We start from the raw sequence: 19,887 nt of genomic DNA on the forward strand, positions 1-19,887 counted from the left end.
TTACAGCTGCCATCAGGTGAGTTTCTGATCACTAGACTAGACAATCACAGCCCAGTTAAAGTCAATAGGTGTGCTAAGCACTCTTCTTTCAGACTAAGTGGAAGCAGCAAGTAAGCCCCTTTATGTAGAGCGAGAGCTGGAAACAATAGAAGCTACCACCCAAGGCAATGGGCCAGAGGGCAAGGCCTGAGCAGAAGGCAAGATATATGGGCTGTGGGGTTCCCTGATTGCAAACACAGAGGCTGTGGGGTTGTTTGGCAGGCTGTATGGGTGAGAGGAAAGCCAACTACCAGCCAGAGAAGCAGACGGACAGATCTCCTTGAGCACGGAATACTTTGGAAAGGCAGGCTTGGGGATTTCTGGGCAAGGGGACTGCCTGCTGCTGTTTGGTTCTACTGCACTCGGGGAACCAGGCTGGTGTTTATCCTTTGTCCATAAACAGGATTGCACCAAACAACATACCTGGAGCATCATAATGGAAACAACCCTGCATGGCTAGCAGCTTGGGCCAGAAGACGCAACCATATGGCTCCTGTTGGAAGGGTCGGAAGGACAAGTTCAGCTAATTACACTGTTACCCACTGTCTGAGGCCTGTACAAAGGCTGAGCCAGGCGGTTCGGTAACACACCTCTACCAGGTCAGCTCCCCTAAGGCAGGCGCAGACTGTGCCCCACAGTGCTACTGAGGGGTCACATCTGCTTAGCCCGGACTGACATCCTGGCACCAGTGCAGCCACTGGCAGAACACCCCCTAACTGCAAAGGGCCCAGGGTTCACCAGCCTGGTTAGCCACCCAGCACAAGGAGCAGGTAGGCACCCAGCTCCCTTGGACCATCCATGGCCCCTGACTCCTGGTGGCGTCTTTGGCTGGGGAGAGGGTGCAGAAACGGGGGTGACCGTGCCTCGGATGCCCCTGGTCCAGCTACAGGGGCGCTGCTCCCATGCAGGGATAATAGCCGGATTCCTGGGGCGGAGCAGCTGTGTCTCCCCTCCCCGGGGGCAGGGGCATCCCCGCCAGGTGAGGAGGCCGGGGGATCCCCCCCTCACAGGTGCGAGAGCCGCACCCCCGGGGCCTTTCCCTTGCAGAGGCGGGTCCCGGGCACCTGCTGTCCCTGCGCTACGCAGCCCGGGGGCTGGGCGCCCGCTCCTCCCTCCCCTCCCCCGCCGCTGGCCTCAGTCACTTCCGGAGCGGGGCTGAGCCGGGCCGAGCCGAGCCGAGCCGGGGCAGGATGGCGGCGGCGGCGGAGAAGGAGGCGACCCAGCAGAGCACCCTGGGCGCCTACTCGCCCGTGGACTACATGAGCATCACCAGCTTCCCCCGCCTGCCCGAGGAGGAGCCGGCCGGCGCGGCGGCCGAGGGCTGCCTGCGCTCCAGGAAGGAGGAGGACGCGTTCCTGGCCGAGCAGGACACGGGTGAGAGGAGCCGGCCGGCAGCCCCGGCGCCCCCTCCCCTCGGCCGAGCCTCCTCCCGCGCCCCGGCTGCCCTCCCTTCGCTGCCGCTCCCCGCCGCCGGCCCTGCAGCCCCCCGCTCCGGGCCCGGGCCCCCCCTCCCCCCGCACGCCTCCAGCCGGGGCTGCCCTTCACACGGTTCTGCACCCAGGCCAGGCACCCCTCGCTAGCCCTGTCTGCAGCCCCCGGGCCTGGACCCGCCGCCTCCACGGCCGCTGCTGCCTCCTTCCCTATTTCCCGCTTCTTCTGATGCCTTCCTTTCCTCACACCCTGCCCTCCTTGCTGCCGCCCTCTCTCCGCTCCGTGCCCCTTCTCCCTGCTGCTGCCGCCCCTCTCTGGGCCTGGCTCCCGCAGACTCCCGCGCTCCCGTCGCAGCTGCTCCAAATCCCTCTGCCACTCTGGACCAGGCAGCCCGCCCCTCCCTAGCCCCCGCAGTTTCCCAGTTCCAGGTCTCGCGAAAGCCCCTGGTCCCGGTTCCACCCAGGCTCGGCTCCTGGAGCCTTTGGGGGAACGGGGTTGGGTGCCCTTTTACCCACCGTCTGCGGGGTGTGGCTGGCTGCTCTTTCCCCTGCCCTTCAGGGATCTGCCGAGGGGGCCAGCCCTTTCCTGCTCTCACTTGGCCCAGGACTTGGCACGCTTGGGTGGCTGGGCTGTCGCCCTTCCCTCGCCTTGCAGGGCAGACTGGCCAGAGCCTGTGGGAGTCCCACGCCCTTGGGGGTAGGATTTCCCTGTGCAGTGGGGAATCTCCTCATGCCTCTCAAAACGCAGGCAAAACCCAGCTACTGGGGAGTAGGGCTCTCTCTGACGCCAGGCAGGCCCAAACCGACCTCCCGGCGCTAGCCAGAACATGGCAGATACTGCCCAGATCCACCCAGTGATCGCTTCTTATATTGTGGCTGGCTCCCAAGATGGTTGAAGTACGGCTTGGTCTTGTAGTGTAGACAAGACTGAACCATGTCCTTGATCCATGCTGAATCCTTGGAAATGGTGTGGGGTCATACTTAAAACACAGTTATGTCCTGTTACTCCCTTTCCCAAAATATACCACACTTGGGCATGGTCGCTCACTCTCAGAATCTTCTAGAATTTCGGCAACTGGACCTGACATTTCAGCCTTTCCCAAGGGAACACCTCATCTGCTTTTGTGTTACCCTGCCCTCTACTCCCCTCACTCTTACCAGCCCTTCCCCTTAGTTCATTACTGCCCTGCATTATCCCTTCATCCAAGCATCCTCATACCCATTCATCAGCCCATCTCCCCCTCTCATTCACACCAAGCACGTGGAAAGTCACTACCCTTTTTATTCTTAATTATTAGTATTCCCTATATCTTATTAGGCTCAGAAGGGTCTTGCTAAGATCTTGTGTCATCATCTTTACCAACATCTGCCCTGTTTCCCCACTTTCATTTGCTGGGGTCTCCCGTTTGGTAGTGTAATACCAGCAGCAAAGACACAGAAACACTTGCAAAGAGCTGTGAATTGTTCCTGTCAACTGCCTGGTTTTAATAAAATTAGTTGGGTTTTAAATTATTCTTGATAAACTCTTTTAAAAAAATTGTTTCCTCACAGATGATCAAAGTCATATTTTTCTCCAATGGATACAAATTCACTCCCTCCACCTGCCCCAGCGCCACCTCTGTGTCTATCCCCTGCCCCACACACACCCCAGCTCCAACTCATGTCTAAGTGAAACCAAGTCATATTGAGACTGTAGGTCGGATTTATCCCCAGTGTAACTATAGAGAGTTCTATAGACTCTATTGACGTTAGTAGATTTATGCTAGGGATTAATTTGGCCCCTAGTCCATTAATAGCTTCCTGATGTGACAATGATCCATGTAACTAGCTGTTGCTCCCCTCTCTCAGACCAGCAAAGTATTTGATTCCCAGTGATGACTGATCAGTATCAGATGGTCAGGGCTGCTACCACTGAGTCACCAGATTGAGAACAAATACCTGTGCATGCATCTCTCTCTGTCAAGGCAAGGACTGTTTTGTATAGCTCCCAGTCAAGTCTTTGAGCCACTGACTTTGAGGACTGAAAGCTAATTTGCAAGTGGTCACAGTTTTTACCTTTTCATTTCCTTGATCATGTTCTAATAAAGGAATAAATTTTCATCATTCATTTTCATTTCATGCCATTCCATGTCACTTTCACTTTCAGGCCCAAGAGAGAAATGTCCCCTTAGTTACTTTACCTTGGAATCTATGGGAAAGATTTTCCAAAAACTTTAGGTATATCATTGTGTGTGCAAAATGCAAGCACAATTTCATGCCTCACCTATGTAGTGAGATCCCACAGGGGTATGTCCTGGGTCCAGTGCTATTCAGTATTTTCATTAATAACTTCGATGATGGAGTGGAGAGTATGCTGATAAAATTTGCGGATGACACTAAGCTGGGAGGGGTTGCTAGCACTTTGTGAGGACAGGATTCAACATGACCTTGACAAATTGGAGAACTGGTCTGAAATCAACATGATGAAATTCAATAAAGACAAATGGAAAGTGCTACTCTTAGAAAGGCAAAATGAAATATACAGCTACTAAAAGGGGAATAACTGGCTGGGCAGTAATACTGCAGAAAAAGATCTGGGGGTTATAGTGGGTCACAAATCACATATGAGCCACCAGTGTGATGCAACTATGAAAAAGGCTAACATCATTGTGGGGTGTGTTAATAGGAGCATTGTATGTAAGACAAAGGAGATAATTGTCCTGCTCTACTCAGCACTGGTGCGGCCTCAGCTGGAGTTCTGTGTCCTGTTTGGGTGTCACACTTTAGGAAAGATGTGGACAAATTGGAAAGAGTGCAGAGAAGGGCAACCAAAATGACAATGGTTTAGAAAACCTGACCTCTGAGGGAAGGTTAAAAAACCAGGCATGTTTAGTCTTGAGAAAAGAAGACTGTGGGGGACCTGATCACTGTCTTCAAATAAGTTAAGGGCTGTTATAAAGAGGAGGGTAATGAATTGTTCGCCAGGGCCACTGAAAGTAGGATAAGAAGTAATCAGCTTAACTGCAACAAGGGATATTTAGGTTAGATATTAGGAAAAACTTTCTAACTAAAAAAACAAAGAGTCTGGTGGCACCTTAAAGACTAACGGATTTATTTGGGCATAAGCTTTTGTGAGTAAAAAAACCCTTCAAAGTGGGGTTTTTTTACTCATGAAAGCTTATGCCCAACTAAATCTATTAGTCTTTAATGTGCCACGAGACTCCTTGTTGCTTTTGTGGATACAGACTAACATGGCTACCCCTCTGATTTCTAACTAAAAGGGAGTTAAATACTGGAATAGGCTTCCATGGGAGGTTGTGGAGGTTTTTAAGAACAGGTTAGACAAACACCTGTCAGGGATGGTCTCTAGGTATACTTGGTCCTGCCTCAGTACAGGAGACTGGTCTAGATGACCTCTTGAGGCCCCTTCTAGCCCTACAGTTCTATGATTTGATGTGTGCTATTATCCTGATGGTGCATGCAAATCTGGCTATTTGTGTGCACAGGTACTGAATTTCCCCACCGTGCTGCAGTAGTTTCATGCAGAAATCTGTTACACAATTGCGCAGCTGACATTTTTGAATGTTTCATGGTCCTACTCCCCTATTCCATTGTATAAATGAAAATATAAAAGCTTACATGAATGTAACATCAAGTGGCTTTGAAAAATCTACTTTTGCGCTCACCAATGCCAATTTGGCAGATTAAGGAAGTGGTAATCTAGGTCTTCGTTATCTGCCCAGTCTAAGCTCTCATTTAATAAAAAATTGTATTCCGTGTGGTTGTGAAGAGCACTTTCCAGCGAGAATCAGATGGAACCGGACGAGCGCTGTCTTTCTGAGGCCACCCCAGTGCGGGAAGTCAGGAGGGTTGGATTCCAACTGAGGTATTTATATGGCCCCCCATTACCACATTATCTGAGCACTTCTCAATCATTAATGTGTTTATTCTAACAGCATCCCTGTGAGACAGGGCATTGCTGTTATCCCCCTTTCACAGATAGGAAATTGAGGCCGAATGACTTGCCCAGTTTCACACAGGAAGTCTGTGGCAGAGCAGGAAATTTAACGCAGCTCATGGGCTAATGCCCAAACCACTGGAGTGTCCTTTCTCTCAGGCTGCTGTTCCCAGCTCTGCCATGGACATCCTGTGTGACATGACTGGCCCAAGGTCATCTCTCTATGCTCTGGTTTCCCCATCGCTACAGTGGGGTACAAGTGCATCCCTGCCTGCAAGTTGTGTTTTGAGGCTGAATTCATTAATGCCTGTGAAGGTCTCTGAGATCCTTGGATAGCAGGCACTGTGCACCCGCCCAGTATTTGGATTATTTGCCTGTCACTATATTAATGTACAGGGCCAAACAAGGATTAAAAGCTGCAGGGTGACACAGGGTTTAGAGCTCTGAGTGGTGCAGGGCCAGGCCAATACTGTACGGGCTAAAGAAGTGGTTCTCAAACTTTTTGTATTGGCAACCCCTTTCACGCAGCAAGCCTCTGAATGGGACCCCCCCTTATAAATTAAAAACACATTCATGCGGTTTATTCGGCAGCTGAAGAGCTGAATTAATCAAACCCTCTAATGTTGTGTCAGTCTCAGGGCCGGCCTTAGGAAAAATGGCGCTCTGGGCAAATTTCTATTTTGGTGTCCTTTCTTTGGAGGAGGAGCGGGGCTGGAGGTAAATGGTGGTAAGGGTGGATCTGGGCTGTTGGGGTTCTGGGCTGTCAGCCCCATGCATGGCTGGGCTTGGGGCTGGCAGTTCACAACCCCCACGTAACCACCTCGGGACCCCGTGAGGGGTCACAACCCCCAGTTTGAGAACCCCTGGGCTAAAGGGTGGTTACACCAGGCCTTACCTGTTGGAGGGTGCTGCTCTTGCAGCAGCCTTTCCCTACATTCACCTTCAACTTCCTCTGAACACTGGCTCCCCGTGGACCCTCCCTTGGGACCAGCCCCACAGCCTGGCTCTCTCAGACCCACCCATGACAGATGCCAACGCTCCACCAGTTGCTGAAATTCCCCTTACTGACAAGTGCTCAAATCCCATTTTTCAGCTGCAAAACCCTCCCACATTCACCTGCCTACCTCTCCTCCCAACTCCTGTGTGTATAATACGTGGGGTGTCAAAGTGTGCCTGGGACCCCAAGGAACAAATGACCCGCCCTGGTGTAACTGTTTGCCGTGAAAGTCTCCACAGGAGGGTGTCTTCCAAAGTGATGGACAATATTTGAGCAGGGGTAGAAGGAGCACCGAGGGTCTGGGTTTTACTGGGGAAAGAATGGGGCATGTGTTGAGCTCTGTCATCCCAACTATAGGCATGGCTGAGGTCTAATTTTCAGTCCTGCAGTCTCTGTTTCCAGAGCTCTATAGTAGCACAAGAGAAGCATGGCTTAGCATTGAGATTGGAGACATCCACGGTTTTGCACAGAGTTTCCTGCTGCTTTGATTCTCCAAGTAAGAAAGCATCGGTAGTTGTCATTAGATTTTCTTGCTATAATGAATGTGGTGCTGATGGAATTGAGAGAAGTGTGAATGCTGGCTGGAGCCAGGGGATGTGCACAATTTGCCCCCCCACTTTTGCCCCAGCTCTGCAAAAGTAATTACCTCCCCTGCTAGTCCAATTGTGGGTCCCCCCATACAGTTCAGCTTATGTGGCCCCCCCCATGCAGTTCAGCTTATCCTGACCTATGCCCTTCTACTCTTCCAATTCTGGGCTTCCACCTGGCTCTGCCAAAGCACTCCAATCCTGACCTGCAGCACCTTTTGATGTTCCAGTCTTGAGCCTCTTCCCATTGCCCCAGCCTGTACGCAGCCACTGCCCGCCCTGACTGCCCTGTCCAACTTGAGCTCCTGTTGAGAAGAGGCACCCAGCTGTGTTGCACTGTGTGGGGTTTCTTTGCTGTGGACCAATATCCACTGGGGACTCAGACGAGAACATCAAACACAGTTTCATGGGTGACCTGAGGCAGGATTGCAGCCCTGGTCTCTAGAGGTGAAATGCAGGCAGAGGGTTTTGACTTAATTACTGTCTGGTACTATTAACGAGTCATGTCTTGGTTGAAGGTTGTACAGGTGCCTAGTCCTTAGGGCAATGGTGCCCAGCCTTATTACACAGGAGTGCCACGTAAACCTAAGCACCACCTTGTGGGGGCCAAACAGATTCTACATATTTCAATAAGATTTAAAGTCACCTGTACTGATTATTAGTTTGTTTGTCTTGTTTTGTATGTATTTAGATAGACAATACTGCACATAGAAACAACCTATTTAAAAACAAATAAAGAAATGAGTGCATAAAATATGTATCAATTATAGAAAACAGGAAAAATTATGTAAACAGCCCTACAAAAAGCTAATGAATTGGCTGTTAGTATATTATGTCGAAGCAGGCTGGGACCTTATGAAATGCTCTCGTGGGCTGTGTATGGCTTATGAGCTGTAGGTTGCACCCCCCCTCCCCCCGCCTTAGGGGATAAGGGTGCTTTTATAAGTTGGTAAATAAATACAGCGGGCCAAGCTTGATCTCTTATGCTTTGCCCTGGCAGTGCCCTTACTCCTGAGTTACTCCAGAGTAAATGAGATTGGTGTAAGAAGTTATAACTTTATTGACTCCAGTGCAGATACTCCTGATTTATTGCAGTGTAACTGAGATTAGAATTGGGACCCATCCTGACACCAGTGGAGTTGCACCTGTTTACCCCAGGTCTCAATTTGGCCTAGTGGTTTTTAAATGTTAGGAATGAGACAGGACCTGGAAACTCATAACTACTGCTTTCCACAGGAGCACTTGGGAGGAGGCTGGTAGAGACATTAAGAGGTTAATTGGGGCCTTTCATCTCCACCTGTTCATCTTGGCTTAGTAAGTGAGCCAAGCCCATCAGTGAGGACAGGGGAATGTGTCCTTAGTACAGGATGAGCAGGGACAGCCTTACGTTAGCCCCGGACTATTCCTGATCCCCTGACAAATGGGGCTGAAGATGAGGCAGAGACTAGGCTGCCGGCAGTCATGCTCCCTCTTAGCTGCTTGAGTTAGGTACTGACTGGAGTTGAGGCATATTATTATTATGATGTATTTTATTAATCATTTATATTACAGTGGTGCCCAAAGGCCCCAGTCAGGATGAGGGCCCTCATTGGGCTAAGTGCTGTACAATCATATAGGAAGAGACAGGCCTTGCCTCAAAGAGTTTACAAGCTGCATTGGCAAGACTGACCAACAGTACCAGACAGACATCAGCCGAGTGAAATAAAAGGGCAGAGGGACACAACTTGTTACATTTGCTTTTATTTTTATTATTTTCCAGATCACCCCTGAACCCCATTGCCTCCCCTCTCTTGGGCTGCCCCAGCCAACCTGCTAAAATATTGCTGATGCAGGGTCCCTTCATCCCAATCTGCTCACCCCACAGAAATAGCATTAGGCTCAAGAGGAAAAAAAGCTACAATTACAGACTGACAAAGAATGTCTAAGGGCTCCTGGCCTACTCCCCCAGGGGCAAGGGGGCAGAGGCCCCTCTTGGCCAGTCCCTTCCCCCTGCAGTGACTGGTGGCAGCTCTGTGCCTCTCTCTCTTTGCCAGGGAGATGGCGTGGAACCCTGCTGCCCCTTGGGATAATAAAAATGACGACTAGTTGCAGATAGTACTCAGCTGCAGGAGGCCTGCTGGTCACATATTCGAACCAAGAGCCAATCATTTTAATTGTGAACCACCAAATCCAGTTAATATGCAGCCTTTTTACCACAGGCTGAGAGAACAGCTCTTCTCTTCCATCCACAGTCTCCTTCCCCCAATCCCCCCGTATCCCCCCCTTTCTCTGCTCTAGGTGCTGCCAGCCAGTTCACTTCTGCAGAACACCTCTTGTGACTCTGAGACTGGTTTCTTGCTGGGCTGTATGTCCTAGCATCCTCCAGGCTGGGATGCTGTCCAGGAACTTTTGTACCTGCTACATAATCACTCTCCAAAGGCGTCTCTGGGCCTGACTCTCCGCTCACATTAGTGCAAACCAGGAGTGATCCCATTCGAATCAATGGTGTTTCACTGATGAAAACCTGGTATAAGTGGGAGGAGAATCTGATCTTATGTATAATTAATTATTAATATTATCATCATCATCAATAAGCAGTACTCACCTATATTTGCCAGGGGCATTTCTTGCTGTTTTTTGCAGCACTCAGCAACTCCCGATCTTGTTGTACAGAGATGGAAAAATAAGGGACGTCCCTTGTAATAAGGGACTGTTGGCAACCCTAGCTGCACCTGAGCTCTGACGATGCCAGCATTTGCAACTCAAGAGGAACTTGCTTCACCTGAGCAAGAGAGGAAGCACAGGGAAGACGACTGTAACAGCTCTAATACCCACTGCTCCCAGAACCACCCCGAGGGACAGGAACAAGAAAGCGCTGAAAGGTCCCACTCTTAGATGACCATAGACAATCGGATTGGGTGTGATAGGCCCATGTAATTAATCTCAGCCAATCACTGGCTAGGACATAGTAAAAAAAATTTAAAAAGGCAGCCAATGGTGACTAAGTGGTAAATAATGTGGTCAGCCTTGGAATGGTGTAAAATTTCTGTTGGGCACATGACCTCATCTCAGCCAACTGGAGTGTATTTGAGCAGGGAATGCTGGTGACAGCACACCTCTCATAAATCTCTATTTGAAGTAGGATCTAAATAGCAGCTGAGTCCAGCCCATGTCCCAAGTGGCTATTAACTCCCAGGTAATGCCCTCTGTGCAGGCTCTTCTCACAATCATCAACTCGGGGAAAATAACAGATTAAGAAAATATAGATTTGAAGAACCTTGAACAGTAAGGTAAATTGTTTTCAAAGTCACGTAGAAGTGATGTGCACTTTGTTTGCTGTTCTAGTCTTTTCCTCCCGGTTAAATTCTGGTAGTGGGACACAGGGCTTCCTTTTGTTGGCTGTATCATTTCTGATATTGTAATTACATTGAGTCACCAGATTTTGCTTTTCTCCTCATCATTGTTCAAAAGCCTTAAGTAGTGGGAAAGTGAAACAGTCTCCTTGCTTCCTGAATGCCTTTAGGTTTAGCTGAGTTGCTGTGAACTGCTAATGTACCATAGACAGACAGACAGGTAGGTAGAGTTTCCCTACTCCCTCTACTCCCACTTTGCCAGCCTTTGATCACTGTAACTATAATGTTGGTGCCTACTATTTTGATGTGGGTATTTTTGATGAAGTTGCTTTACCTTAAGCACAGAGCCCAAGTAATGTCAGTGGGTTTTTGGTCTTAACTGCATCTTCTGCAGCATTTCTGAGACCGATCTGCAAGCAGAATAACATGGGATCTGTGTTACAACCAAGCCCAAAAGGGCACTAATCGTGGATTCATTGCTGGAAATGTTGGTGCCCTCGGTCTGTCCATCCATCTGCTGCATCAAGAAAAATTCAGACAACTTAGCTGCCTAAATCTCACTGTTTCCAGGGAAAAGTCCCTTAAGGCTAACAAGTGTTAAAGGAAGATAGGAGTAAAACAACCCAGAGCAAAAAGAAAAGGAGTACTTGTGGCACCTTAGAGACTAACAAATGATTTGAGCATAAGCTTTCGTGAGCTACAGCTCACTTCATCGGATGCATTCGGTGGAAAATACAGCCTCACTGTATTTTCCACCGAATGCATCCGATGAAGTGAGCTGTAGCTCACGAAAGCTTATGCTCAAATCATTTGTTAGTCTCTAAGGTGCCACAAGTACTCCTTTTCTTTTTGCGAATTCAGACTAACACGGCTACTACTCTGAACCCAGAGTAGTATCTGAGCCAGAAAATCTATTGAAAGCTCAATAGGGAAGATAATAGCTTTGTTGGAACAGGTACAGGTGTAATGCTAGTGCAGTGTATGCATTGGAATAAGAACCCAAGCTTCCTCAATACCCAACTCTCATTCCCTTTTCTTCCTGCTTCTGAAGATCCAGATTCTTTCCTGAAATCAGCTCGTCTCCAGCGCCTGCCGTCATCTTCATCGGAGATGGGCAGTCAGGATGTCTCACCGCTGCGGGAGACCAGCAAAGACCCATTCTCTGCAGACTGCAGCTGCCGCCAGGATGGGCTGACTGTGATCATCACAGCCTGCTTAACCTTTGCGATGGGAGTCACGGTGGCCCTGATCATGCAGATCTACTTTGGGGACCCACAGGTAAGCGGAGGGTTTTTTTTTTTTTTTAAAAAAAAAGGACGATAATCTAGCCATGGGAAGAATTGCCTGCTGGGAGCTACAGCTTCTTCCTTTGCGCTCATCCGTTAAGACACCCAGCAAATGCTGATAATGCCAAAAAGGGACAGTAGAATTGAGACTGGGAGCCTCCATACCGATTCCCTCTCAGTGATTCCACATCAAATCAGAACCGTTTACACAGCAAAAGCTTTTTCTACCAGCCAATGCTGTAAACTCATTGCAGGATCTGAGAATCAAGCTGGGTTCTCTCTGCTTTTGCATCATCGCTGCGAACAGAGATTATGCAACCAGATTTATCTGTGAGGTTTTGATGATGATGCACCGGAGAGAATAGAATCCAGCTCATCCTGCCCTGGCTGGCTCTGTGGTTCAAGCAGGAGAAAAACCCGAACCTGAATAAATGCAGTGAGCAGCTCTATTGTTAAGGCAGAAGGCACCATTGGTACATAATCACTTTTCTGACAATCACAGGGCAAAATGATAGTGTTGCTGGTCTGTATATTGTGTGGCACATCTGTCATTGAGGGGTATAATTCTTAACTGGGATTAGGCAGTGTAATGGTTTAAACAACAGTGGAATCCCCTGCTATTCCCTGCCTGTGTCTCATATTTTACACACGGGTGGTCTCGACCCACTTCACTGCATCCGATGAAGTGAGCTGTAGCTCACGAAAGCTTATGCTCTAATAAATTTGTTAGTCTCTAAGGTGCCACAAGTACTCCTTTTCTTTTCACTGCAAGAGTTTCACAGGAAAGGCAGCACTGTTGTGCAGGCCCATTTTACTAAGACTTTGTTGCTTTGACAAAATAGGCTTGTCAAGGTTCCTTCTCCACTCTGAACTCTAGGGTACAGATGTGGGGACCTGCATGAAAACCCCCTAAGCTTATTTTTACCAGCTTAGGTTAAAACTTCCCCAAGGCACAAACTATTTTACCTTTTGCCCTTGGACTTTTTTGCTTCCACCACCAAGCGTCTAATAAATATATAACAGGGAAAAAGCCCGCTTGGAAACATCTTTCCCCCCAAAATCCTCCCCAAACCCTACACCCCCTTTCCTGGGGAAGGCTTGATAAAAATCCTTACCAATTTGCATAGGTGAACACAGACCCAAACCCTTGGATCTTAAGAACAATGAAAAAGGAATCAGGTTCTTAAAAGAAGAATTTTAATTGAAGAAAAAGTAAAAGAATCACCTCTGTAAAATCAGGATGGTAAATACCTTACAGGGTAATCAGATTTAAAACACAGAGAATCCCTCTAGGCAAAACCTTAAGTTACAAAAAGACACAAAAACAGGAATATCCATTCCATTCAGCACAGCTTATTTTCTCAGCCATTTAAACAAAACAGAATCTAATGCATATCTAGCTAGATTACTTACTAAATTCTAAGACTCCATTCCTTTTCTGTTCCTGGCAAAAGCATCATACAGACAGAGAGAGCCTTCGTTTTCCCCCGCTCCAGCTTTTAAAGTATCTTGTCTCCTCATTGGTCATTTTGGTCAGGTGCCAGCGAGGTTATCCTAGCTTCTTAACCCTTTACAGATGAAAGGGTTTTTCCTCTGGCCAGGAGGGATTTTAAAGGTGTTTACCCTTCCCTTTATATTTATGACAAGGCTACAGAACATTTACTAGGGTGCTGTGATGTCATGTAACCGAGGTGTGTGTGTTGCAAACGGGTGTCAGTGGGTCTTGACCACGCTGACCTTCCCATACTGCTCAGTGAGAGGGGAGGTTCTGGCTAAATGTCCTGGGGCAGGACTCAGAATGGGAAAGGAGCATCCTTGCTCTTTCAATTCTTTGGACTCTTGCTGACGTTCAAAGTTCACTTGCAATAGATATCTGTTTAGATAGCAGTCTGTCTAACCACTTTTCTGTCTGTCTGTGGTGTATTTTTAGAGTGCCCACAATTAGAGTACTGTACCTAGGTACTGAACATAGTAAAAGCAAACTATTTACGGATCATCCTTGACAAATAGCCAGGACATGCTGCAGGGGTTGTGTTTAGGTGTGCAGAGGGATGGGGAGCCCTGCTGTAGGGGTTGTGTTTAGGTGTGTGTGTGGGGATGGGGGCCCTGCTATGGGGTTTTATTTAGGTGCATAGGGATGATGGGAGGGGAGGGGGCTGCTGTGGGAATTGTGTTTAGGTGTGTGCAGGGGGATGGGGGGTCCTGCTGCAGGGGTTGTGTTTAGGTGCGTGGAGGTGATGGGGGGGGCTCTGCTGTGGGGATTGTGTCTAGGTGTGTGTGTGGGGGGGAAATGAGGGCCGTGGTGCGGGGGTTGTGTTTAGGTGTGTGCAGGAAGATAGGGGGCCCTGCTGCAGGGATTGTGTTTAGGTGTGTGTGGGGGGGCCCTGCTATGGGGGTTGTGTTTAGGTGTGTGTGGGGGGGAGATGGAGGCCCTGCTATGGGGGTTGTGTTTAGGTGTGTGGGGGGGATGAGGGCCCTGCTATGGGGATTGTGTTTAGGTGTGTGTGTGGGGGAGATGGGTGCCCTGCTATGGAGGTTGTGTTTAGGTGTGGGGGGGGGATGAGGGCCCTGCTATGGGGGTTGTGTTTAGGTGTGTAGGGAAGATGGGGGCCCTGCTGCGGGGATTGTGTTTAGGTGTGTGTGTGGGGGAGATGGGGACCCTGCTATGGAGGTTGTGTTTAGGTGGGAGGGGGATGGGGGCCCTGCTATGGGGGTTGTGTTTAGGTGTGTGGGGGGGGGGGAATGAGGGCTGTGCTGTGAGGGTTGCTTGTGGTGTCTGCCTTTGTGTTTTCTTAAAAGTTTTTATCGGATTTTGAAAAAGTACAAAACATGAAGAGGTTTGAGTAGAACAAAGAGGCCAGCTGTTCTCAGCCCTGTCCAGGTGCCAGTTGTGATCGTGACATAACATGGTATACCTAGGGCTAGAGCGTGGCTATAGGAACGACCTGCTGCATTAGAGCGTTTGGTCGGGGGGCGCTTCACTAGTAGCAGTGGCTGGAGGCCTTTTGTCTCCGGGCAGTCTTAGCTCCAGCCCGAGGAGTGGCGTAGTCGGGAATCCAGCTGCTTGGGAATCCAGCTGATCAGCAATTCACAGGTCAAAACCAACCCCTTGAATTGCACCCAGACACAATCCATCTTCTGCTGCCCATGTTCGTTCTGGGCCCCAGACCAGGCACTGCCGTGGCTTGAATGAGAGTGTAGGAAATGCTCCTTCCGCTAGCAGATGGTGCTGCCTTTCTCCTACAGTACCGCATGGCTTTGCTTCTTCTAGATATTCCACCAGGGTGCCGTGGTCACCGACGCTGCCCGCTGCACGGCGCTGGGCATCGAGGTGCTCAACAAGCAGGGATCCTCCGTGGACGCAGCCATCGCCGCAGCTCTGTGCGCAGGAATAATCAACCCCCACACATCCGGAATTGGCGGGTAGGTGCAAACCGGTCGCTGTGCTCCCCTTTGCTGAGAGGGCCCGCTCTGTGTGGCGGCATGCTATGGGGGCAGAACCAGGAGGGCACTGGGTCTGGGCAATGGGGCCAGCGTCGGGTCAGGAGTCTGGTCAGGCAGGTGGTGCAGGGTTCCTCTCTGTGCTGCAGCCCAGGGCTACTCCGTGCTCCGGGGATGGGCACGGGAGGAATTGGGATCACAAAGTGTCATTTGACTCAGTACTTCTTGCCTCCTTTGTGCACCTGCCGGCTGGAAATGGGGAACACTTTCACTACATCCTCATTGCAGGGATGGAGCCTGCCCTTCGCAGCCCTGAAAGCAGGGGAGAGGCTACAAAGATCCTTCTCCTCTGTGTGCCTCCCTACTGGCTGGTCATGCTCTGTCCTTAGAATCATAGAATCTCAGGGTTGGAAGGGACCTCAGGAGGTCATCTAGTCCAACCTCCTGCTCAAAGCAGGACCAATCCCCAATTTTGCCCCAGATCCCTAAACAGCCCCCTCAAGGATTGAACTCACAACCCTGGGTGTAGCAGGCCAATGCTCAAACCACTGAGCTATCCCTCCCTGCTTGCTCTTCCTGCGCACAAGGACTGTTCAAGGCTAGTGCTGATGGTGATATTAGCCTCCCCAAAGGGAGAGGACTATGGCCTCACCCCATCTGCAGCAGCCAGCAGAGCTGGGGAAGTGTGGGAAGAGTTTTTGGGAGCCAGTCTGACACATGCTCCCCTGAGTCATGCATGCTGCTTCTCGGATCTCCTGCTGCAGAGGTTTGCCATTGCACCCCCACCCCCCAAAACAGTTAGTGGCTTTACAGATGCAATCTAGTCCTTAGTCTAAACTGTCATGCTGGCTGCTGTTAGAGAGGCAAGGGTGGCTAACAAATCATTGTGACAGTGGTAGACCAGATCCTTTCTCCCATCCTTCTGGCAGCTTTGCATTACTAAGGTGGGCCAGTGGCAGGAGAGAGGCATGGCTGGAGTGTGCTGCACTCTGGTGATCCAGGACCAATTGAAGGGTCCCCAGAAGGTAATTCCAGCAAGCACAAGCTAGAGCAGCCCTGAGCCTGCTCTAGCATGTGTAGGGGTGGATCTGGCCTCCAGGATTGGCAGAGGTTAAAAGGTGGTGGAATGCTCCCTAATCCCGAACCCCAGGTATGTTGAGTGGATCTGTCCTGATGTTTTTGGAGAACTGAATAAGATTTGCTACACCTCTAAATCATGGCCCTGTTACAACAGCAGCAGCAGCAGCATGTGCTGTATGGGGGTTCCCTCAACTCACGGTGGGACCAAGTGAATGTAAGGAGATCTAAACTGGAGAAATGTGCAGAGTGAGGGGGCTGGAGGAAAGTGCCAACTGCAGCATCTTGGACTCCATGTGACGCCCCCACCCCCGAGTCTAGCCTACTGGCTGGAGCTGCTGCCTCCCTTTGGTGTCAGTTTCGAAAGATGTTATGCAAGTGAGACTTGAACCTTCCGCTCGCCAAAACACCAGGAAGTCCTGGGAATGTTACATAAATGCTGTCACCTGATAATGTCTTATCAACTCGGATTTGAGAATGAGAATTTGAGAACTTTTGTTGTAAGTGGAAACCCCGGTTTGATCCCAAAGCCTGTTGTTAAATCTCTGTTTAGGATTAAAAAACAAAACAAAACAAACCACAAATGGATGGACTACTTGGGAATGGATTTAGGAAATGTGCAATTTACCCAAGACTTCCAAGGCACAGAGTTCCAGTGTTCTAATTGGGGATTAAAGCATCAAGTGAACAACTAAATTTTAAACCAACATGCACAAATAATTAGCAAATGGAACAATATACCATGGGATGTGGATTCCCCATCACTTGCCATCTTTCAATCAAAATTAGTTGCCTTTCTAAAATATGCACTAGTCCAACCACAAGCTTTAGGGATCAATGCAGGAATCACTAAGTGAAATCTATGGTCCGGGTTATGGAGGAAGTCAGACTAGGCTGGTCTTCGAATCTATGAGCAATAATGATTAATCTCACTTTCAAAAAAAAACCTTCAACATTTTTGATTCCGGTGTTTTTAGTTTCAATGCTGCTGGTCCTGTGTTCATCACCTTCCTCTCTAATATCTCATACCTTTCTTCCTGATTTTCCCCCCCCCACCAGGTTTTATTTGTTAAACTTTTAGATGTATTGTAATGGTTTCTAATGCATGGTAGATTGTGCCCAGTATGACATGTGGCCCTCTGAGTACTTGGGTCACTAAATGTAAAATGATTCCTGTGATCTCAGCTGCAACAGAACAGGTCACATTGTACACACAAAAGCATAATTTCCTAGGATGACACAAGCCCATTCTTGATCTAAATGTTTATTCTGGAGCTTGAGTGTGGTAGAGATAAATAAATATAAATAAGTCATTGCTTGGATGAAACTGATTTCTATTGGGTCATATAAACAGTTAAGACACAGAGTTGTTATATTGGTGTAAAGGGAAGGTTGTATTAAATGAACCTGGTAAAATCCATAGCTGAACAAGTTCCTGTAATAACTCCATTGCAAAGTGTCTGTATAGCCATAGAAGCCAAGGAGCAGGCCCCAGTGTGCTAGGATCTATGCGCACACATAGGAGAGACAGTCCCTGCCCCAAAGAGCTTACCATCAAAACAGAGAATGGGATAAAGGAAGTGCTGTCCTCTCTGTTTTACAGAGAGGGAACTGAGACACAGATCTGGGGTCTCAGCCAAGATCGCACAGGAAGTCTGTGACAGAGCTGGGAAGTGAACTGAGGTCTCGTGAATCCCAGTCCAGGCCTTCACACCAAACCCTGCTTTTCCTTGTGGGCATCTGCCAAGGACATTGGATTTTCCCTGTTCTGTAAATAATTAAGAGTGACAAATAACTGTATTTTGCATGTGTTGTGCAGAGCTGATAATGGTGATGCTTAATAAACGACCAGTCATCATCAGAGTTAATAAGGATTCCCGAACAAGTTAGAAATAGGCTCATGAAGCAGCTTTTAGATCTGGATTTCGTACACTCCCATGTCTGAGCTGGTGTGTTTGGAGCCGGTGTTTTGCTCTGGCCCATTATAAAAATAGGGCCGTTTGCAAAATGTGGACCTTACTTTAGATTTCAAATACACTCCCTCTCCAGGATTTTGGCTTGTGCTCACCTGTAGATCAAATGTACTCGGTTTACAAATCCGAGATCAGAGATCGGGATATGAAACGCAGATTGAGCTCTTTCCGCCTCTTATATCATCACCGATGATAAAGATTCTGTCACTGGCATCAGCTAAGAGGTTAGGTGAAGTTGCAAAAAACTGAACAGCCTCCAAGTCACTCTCCCCTGGCTGTGATGGCTCTGCCTGCCTGCCAGGAGTAAATGCTTGTGTGCGCCCATGAAGTCAGCAGATAGGACCCAATGTGCAGGGAGCAGAACAGTTGAACAGCTGAGTAAGAGGATGCCATTTGTACAAGCTCAGTGGCACCGAACCCCAGATCCTCGTGCTCCCCTCATGTACCCGCAGAGGGCATTTGTTGGTACGGGTGGGGTACAGGCTCAGGGCTGCATTAGTAAGTGCTCGGGGAGTCCAGTGGACAGGAAGGTGCTCTGTATGCCCAAGGCGCTCTCTCTTTGCAGCGGGGGAGTGATGCTGGTCCACGACATCCGGAAGAACGAGAGTCAGGTGATTGACTTCCGAGAGACAGCCCCCTTTGGGATCCAGGAGGAAGGCCTTCAGAAGGCCTGGGAGCTGAAGGTGGGCCAGAGAACCTTTATATTTTCTTTCGTGGGGTTTCCTTACTAACTAACGTGTCTTCTACTTCCATTCCCCACTAACCCCGATTCCCAGCAATAATGTATGTGCAGTGAGCGGTGGGATGCCTGTTACTCAGAGGGGAATTTAGCCTGTTGAAAGGTGCTGGGGTATCAAATCCCCTCTTCACAGAACAGGCACAAACACAGGTCAAGCATCCTCACCCCCACACTGTTCGTTCCAGGGCTGAGAGGGGAGTTGGGTCTCCATGGCCCGCTCTCCTGAGCCTGCCAACAGCAGGGGAAGGTTTGTCAGTTCTGATGTTGGTTTTTGAAACTGACCACAAAGAGCTCTATGTTTTTGTCCACTAGGAGCTGAATGGAGATTCACCCACTTGTTCTGCACAGGCCACAGAACACTTATGTGATGACGACCGTCTTTCCATTGTTGAGCAAGTCCAGATTACCCCTGGTGGCCTAGAGGGGAAATGTTTCATGTGTAACGTAGAAATCCCTTGAGCCAGCAAGTCTGACTGGAAATGAGTAAACTTAGCCATGCCTGGGGATAAGGGAAATTAAGTAAGAACAGTCTACTTCAGAGAGTGAGATACAAAGGAGATAGGACCCTGAGGGTATGTCTACATGACAAAAACCCAGGTGGCAGCGAGTCTCAGAGCCTGGGTCTAAAGATTTGGACTCACACTGTGGAGTTGAAAATAGCCATATGAGTCTGGGCTCTGAGGCCCAAGGAGCGGGTTGGGTTTCAGAGCCTGAGCTCCAGCCTGAGCGTGAATGTCTACATGGCTATTTTTAGCACCATAGCGCAAGCATCGCAAGCCAAAGGCTGTAGACCCAGGCTCTGTGACTCACTGCTCTGGGATTTTTTATTTTTTTTTGCTGCCATGTAGATATACTTTTAGAAATATTCAAAATGATAGACAGATAAATAGCAAAGGCTACATGTCATGGGACTGAGTTCATCCCATTGGCTTCATTGGGGTTACATCAGGAATGAAGTTGCCCCACTTTCTTCCCAAAGGCTTTTACTCCTTAACTGTGTTGTCACCAAGCCTTGTAGCTAAATTTCTGGCATCTTTAGTGTCTTTCAC

General features: G+C 49.0%; 1 protein-coding gene across 1 annotated transcript in view; it reads left to right on the top strand.

Moving 5' to 3' along the window:
- The first annotated feature begins 1,184 nt into the window (after positions 1 to 1,184).
- Positions 1,185 to 19,887, top strand: part of GGT7 (gamma-glutamyltransferase 7) — a 51,396-nt gene continuing 32,693 nt past the window's right edge. The window contains 4 exon segments of the mRNA XM_038370392.2: positions 1,185 to 1,413; positions 11,374 to 11,600; positions 14,880 to 15,031; positions 18,665 to 18,782. Of these exon segments, the coding sequence (XP_038226320.1) occupies positions 1,230 to 1,413; positions 11,374 to 11,600; positions 14,880 to 15,031; positions 18,665 to 18,782 (681 nt within the window). The 5' untranslated portion in view covers positions 1,185 to 1,229.

This window comes from Dermochelys coriacea, chromosome 13 (genome assembly GCF_009764565.3).
Source record: "Dermochelys coriacea isolate rDerCor1 chromosome 13, rDerCor1.pri.v4, whole genome shotgun sequence".
NCBI lineage: Eukaryota > Metazoa > Chordata > Testudines > Dermochelyidae > Dermochelys > Dermochelys coriacea.